At 33.5% G+C, this 6,450-nt stretch overlaps 1 protein-coding gene across 1 annotated transcript in view; it reads right to left on the bottom strand.

The window, feature by feature from the left end:
- LOC106473002 (cytochrome P450 302a1, mitochondrial-like) overlaps positions 1–6,450 on the bottom strand; it is a 39,665-nt gene that overhangs the window by 19,815 nt on the left and 13,400 nt on the right. The window contains exons 2-3 of the mRNA XM_022401507.1: positions 819–1,099; positions 468–705 (exon numbers count right to left, since the gene is read on the bottom strand). Coding sequence (XP_022257215.1) covers positions 468–705; positions 819–1,098 — 518 coding nt within the window. The 5' untranslated portion in view covers position 1,099. The remainder of the gene's footprint in view (positions 1–467; positions 706–818; positions 1,100–6,450) is intronic.

Genomic DNA, 6,450 nt, shown 5'->3' with positions numbered 1-6,450 from the left:
ATTTGTTTGTTTTCTAAATTTCACAAAAAGTTACACAAGTGTTATAAGCACCAGCCGTTCCTAATCTTGAAGTGATAGGCAACAGAGAAAGCCCCTAGTCAACTCTTGGGCTACTCTTAACCAAGGAATAGGGAGATTGACCATAACATTATAACACCCAAATAGCTAAAAGGGTGAGAATGTTTGGTGACAAGATTTGATCCTACAAACCACACATTGCGAGTCAAGTACCCTTTTCGCCAGGCCAGGCCTTTTAATTAGATAACTAAAACTAATGATGTAATATGGACATCTAATACATATACAGTTTCATTCACAATTTACCCCAAGACGTGTGGTGCCATCTAGTGCTTTGTCTATACACTTTAGTAAATGGTGTATAATACTGCGAATGTTATTTGTTTAGCTCTATATTTAGAAATTTACTAGCTGATTTAAAATTTCATTGTATACCATCTGCAACTTACGCATTTGCCAGCCCAACACTTGTATATTTTTCTGGGTTACTCAGACGGTAATAAGTAAGAAACTGATTCACTGGTCTGAGTGGGCATCTTCCCTGACGACGGAATATTGTTTCAAAATCCGTTGGGTTGAATACTTGTACCACTGGATGGCGCCACTGAAATTCTTCTTTGAATATTTGTCCATACCGCTTATACTTGTCGTAGTTGGCTTCGTGTAGTTTAAAAATATCATATTGACCTATCAACGGAACATAGCATTTATTAGCACAAAAAGTAATATTGAAAACAAATGAACTGCATAAGAACCGAAAATATTAATAATAGCTGCATATATTTCTAACTATACTTTACCTAAACCCCAAGGAAAATACTGCCATCCAGTCCCCACGAGTGGCAAAGAAGGCCACGGTCCAGGTATAGAAGAAAATGGTAATGGACTGCGACATCCATGCGCCATGTGTGTATGTTTTGGGACCTGGATTTCCAGATTTTCCTCGTGTTTCTCATTCACATGTACTGATGCACAAGGAGTCTCGGATGCAAGACGATATAACCCCGCTCGTCGCCATGGTAACAGCTTTAATAAAGAAGGGCAAGATCGGGAAACAGCAAGACCGGTTCCACTGCTCATACTGTGAAGTAAAAACACACGTGATGAAATAACAAATACATTATAACATACGTTTTAACGGTTCGGGCTTAACCACCAACATAAAACTATTCATAATGTTAAAATAACAAAGACATTCTAACATGGCTCTTAACGGTTCGGGCTTAACGACAAACATATAAACTATTGATAATATTTTATCGGTCTTTGTTCACATAATGATATTTTGACATGAATACCAAAGACTGGGGCTTTGTCACGATAAACAAATAAACTGCTGATAATGTCTTGACTACATTTTTTTTTCTACATAACAGTGACATTCTCATACGACAACATATTAACCCTGCTAAAGGATGGTGGGACTTGCAACCCTTGCTACAATGTAACTCATTGTTTATAAAGAAACTCATTTCATAGTTGCTTTAAACAGATTACCCTCTTTTTGGTGAATTAGTTGTAACTTAAACTAAAGTTAATTCACCTATCGATGATATAAATTATATGACTTCTCTTTTTTGTTTGGCAATGAGGTCTAAAAAAACCCTAAGATTTGTGACGAAGTGTGTGGTGTTAACGAATAACACTACATAAATATCAGAATCATATTTCTCCACAAGAAAAAATTCGACAAAAAATAACAGCAGCCATCTGTACACTTTGTGAAGGAAACAAAGTACAAAAATAGCTTTATTGACATCTATACACTTTATGAAGAAAAAAATATACAAAAATAGCCTTATCAGACATCTATACAGTTTATGAAGAAAACAAACTACAAAATAGCTTTACCAGACATCTGTACACTTTATGAAGGAAACAAAGTACAAAATAGCCTTACCAGACATCTATACACTTTATGAAGAAAAGAATATACAAAAATAGCCTTATCAGACATCCGTACAGTTTATGAAGAAAACAAACTACAAAATAGCCTTACCAGACATCTGTACACTTTATGAAGAAACAAAGTACAAAAATAGCCTTAACAGCATCTGTACACTTTATGAAGAAAATAATGTACTCAATTAGCATTAACACCATCTATACACTTTGTGAAAAAAATAATGTACACAATTAGCCTTATGTCATTACAAGTTTCAGCTTTTACAGTAAGTAAGATTTATTTTCAAAACATGGAAGGTTGTTTCGATCACTAGTGCGATCATTCTCAAGTAAACAAGTTTTAACGGCAAAGAAGGTTTTAGTATTGAAATCAACAGTCTAGCAATATGCTTACATTATAAAATTGATAGTGGTTACTTATGCACGTGCATATCGATCCGCGTGAATTGACAGATTATTTATTTATAGCTGAATGAATAGTGCATAACTATAAAAAAATGTGGAATATGTTACGTGAAATAACGATCACAGACATATAGATATGTTCCTGGGTATTTGTTAATTGTGAGATTGTTGGATTTTATTTATAAGCCTTCTCTGATTTTTCTTTTGTTAATGTCAGGTTTATGTTTTAGTTCGATATATTATTCCAATACCAAGAAATAGCTTCTCAGATAAAACGTATCACTACAAGAAGTTATCTAAAATCCGCAAGGAACAGAATAATTATATCTCTACTCTCTTCTAATCAAAGTTATAATTTAATTTTCATATCACAAATCTTACAAAAGTCAGCGAAACCTAATGTTACAATTCAACAACACAAGCCTCACAGAAAGAATCCGCCTATATTATGGAGAGATATGAAAGAAGAAAAATATGTTATTACAAAAACAAACTGAAATTGAAGAATGCGATTTTAAGCTTAACCTTTCTAAAAATATGCAAAAAAGAAAACTTGACATCAACCTTCCTAAAATATAAAACTGAACCTTCAACTCAACATAAAAAGTATCATAGAAAAACTCAAATAAAACTTTTAAAACAACAAAGGAAAAATATAGGAAACTGAAATTTCTCCACAAAAATGAACTTAATCTCCGTAGCAAACTCACACGTAGTTACCCATGAAGATTACAACTTACTTTCATCATTAATACATAAAAGCACCTAGTTTAAAGGCTTAACTATCAAAAGAAATTTAGACAAAAAGCTAGAAAAACTTCGCCTGTCCGCGCAATCCAACAAAAAATAGACCCAGACACTGTAAAGATAAATATAATCAACCTATCGAACTTTCAACTCGATGAATCTCAGTAAACAGCCCTAAAAAAGGTCTTAACTGCGGAGTAACCTCTCCCACCATCCTAGTGTTAGATTAAAAAACTAGCTTTGAATACCTTTGCAGGAAAGTAATGATAGATCAAGTCGCTAATCCAATCAGCAGCAACTAATTCCGAGTCCAAGACCACAAGAAGAATCCCCGTCTAATTCATCTTAGGATAACGAAGAATCACCGAAAATATTCAACATCCCCCAAAAACAATAACAACTAAATTTCCTTATGAAATAAAAAACAGGTCCATTAAAAATCTTCTAAGATTAATTGAGTGAAAAAACTTCGAAAATACTTAACAAAAAATAAAAGCATATAAAACAAAATTTGACATCAGCAGAAAGAAAATGCCTAAAACTTCTTAGGAACACTGAATACATTGTTATTCAAAGAGCCGATAATTGAAACTCGATCGTGATTTTATCAAACAGTACGATTCCTTAGTGGTAAATATATCTATCATTCACTAACTGAAATACCTGGCGGGAAATGTTTAAACTTAATTAAAACAATGCAAGTTTCACAGCAATCATATATTTCAAAGTAATAACTTGAACATAAACTTTATTTCAAAATTTTAAAATTATAACAAAGCTTCTTCCTAAACAACATTTGCAGTTTGCATTCCATCTGCCAACAAACAAAGATTTTAAGGTGATTCCACCCTTAAACACCCTACATCTCATTGACTACGAGAAAAGCACGGTTGTTTGAGAAACAATCCACCAACTTTCATACTTTGACCTTGAATCCCTTTAGAATATTCAGCATTGCCTAAAACGTCAACTTGCCAAGATTGTTTGGGATTGACTCAATAGACTGGGAGTAATTAACTAACAGGCTTTACAAAATAGAAATAGGGTTAAGTTCAAATTTGACCCCCTTAGGACACTCCCCATAGTTTATGGTGTTTACATACAAATTTTGGTTGAGATTGGCCCAATAGGCTCGGAGGAGTTAGGGTGCAAACAAACACACACTTCGTCTTTATATATATAAATATAGTTGATATGTCTAAGTTTACTCACCTTAACCCAACACACAACAAAAATATTATAAAAAGAAAAATTATTATTTTTAAACTTTGTAACTTTTTGTCTACAACTAAATCTTATGCACCCAATTAAAAACACTTTCAGAGTTTAGACAGTAAACATATTCCGTCAAACCACTTGTCTGCACAAGATCCCCAAAATGGAATCGAGATAAAACAGGAACACCTAATCGAACTTTTACAACTATCCACATTTATTTGCTTTCAATACAGAGATTCGTAATTTCTAAAATAGCATGATTTGCCATTGGAAATCCATTATCAGATATGTTTGTTTGTAGTTAAGCACAAAGCTACACAATCGGCTATCAGTGCTCTGCCCACCACGGGTATCGAAATCCGGTTTCTAGCGTTGTAAATCCGCAGACATGCCGCTGTACCACTGGGGGCCTGCATTTTACCTTAAATATGTAGATGACGTTTTTTGCGGCTTTACTTGTGAAGATAAACAAACAAAATTACTTAAACAGAAACAATTCACAGTGGAACATGAAAACTTTACGATAATATTTAGGCTTCATCACTAAAATTCATAGAAAAATACATACAGCGGAAATTACATAATCTGGTTTTCTAATCATGTAATTCACCCGAAGCTAGGCACTCTTAAAAGCCTCCTGAATTTGCCATACACAGAAAACATCGACGAAGTTGCACACTTACCACAATACTCAACTAAAGTAAATCAGTTCCATACTAAAGTAGTTAAAGACTAGCACACAAGTATAACCTTAGCATAACACCTAAATTCGTTCTAACCCTGGTATGAAAATTAAACACATGTTAAGAAAATTATATAATGAACCCACTTTATCAAAAAATATTGATTTCAATAATAAAACTTTCTTTGCTGTTAAAACTTGTGTACTTGAAAATGATCGAACTAGTGATCGAAACGTCGTATCTGTTCTAAAAACAAATCTTACTTACTGTAAAAGCTGAAACTTGTAATGAAATACTACTTAATCAATATGTAAACTCAAAACGAAACTATTAAAAATAGCCTTACCAGGATCTTTTGTGAGGACGACAAAATGCAAAAGTAGACTTACGAGACACCTGTACACTTTGTGCAGAAAACACATTATATGCCGTTACATTTTGCGGAGAAAATAAAGTACAAAATAAAAAATATGGTGATTTTCCTGGTCATATGACTGCGTTCTAAAACTTTGAACGTACTAATAAGATGTGAAACCGGTTAAATCCCAGATAAACGGTAAAATATTTTCTAGGTGGCAATACCCTGTATTTTAACTATAGGTCAATGACCTAGCTATGTAACGACATATAATTTGTGTATATTCAAATCAACTATTATATTAAATACACCACAGAAGCTTACTGGTATATGGAGAACTGTGCATACATTTTTGTAAATACTGTAACAGTAAAATTCTGTTAACTAAGCTGCCAACCATATTTGGATAATATCGTGACAGCATATTTGACTAAGAAAGCCAAAGAAATTTCTAGAATGTTAATTTTCGAAGTGCATGCTTCATTAGATATGGTGATCTCTATAAAATAGCAGAAGATTGAGGACGATGGATAGATTTATTGGTAATGTTAACTCTTTTTTCACTGGTTTAATCTAAATTAGTATTATTTAGTTTAAAGCCACTGTGTAATACGAAGGACAGCACGCAAGGTTCTTAGGCGGACATAGAGAAATTCTGATCATCAACTGGATGTCCTTAGCATTTAACCAGTGGATAACGCTACAACCCTGTTTGGTAACCTCGCACACCTTACAGTCTCGTAGAATATTTAACCATGTCGACCTAATTGGCAGAACCTTACAACACAGTTATACATACTCCAAGAAATATGATCATAAACCTTGATTTTATTTTTGAAAATTCTGCAAGAACTTTTTCTCTTTTAAATTTAATAAAAATTTTATTCAAGGGAGAACACCATGTTGAATGACACTGATAAAACTGGAGAACTCTAGGTTGAATGGAAATGACAGAACTAGAGAACACCATCTTGAACGACACTGATAAAACTGGAGAACTCTGGGTTGAATGGAAATGACAGAACTAGAGAATACCATCTTGAACGACACTGATAAAACTGGAGAACTCTGGGTTGAATGGAAATGACAGAACTAGAGAATACCATCTTGAACGAC

This window comes from Limulus polyphemus, unplaced genomic scaffold (assembly GCF_000517525.1).
Source record: "Limulus polyphemus unplaced genomic scaffold, Limulus_polyphemus-2.1.2 Scaffold5801, whole genome shotgun sequence".
Taxonomy (NCBI): domain Eukaryota; kingdom Metazoa; phylum Arthropoda; class Merostomata; order Xiphosura; family Limulidae; genus Limulus; species Limulus polyphemus.
The sequence above is the reverse complement of the archived record's forward strand: the minus strand, read 5'-3'. Positions and strand labels throughout refer to the sequence as shown.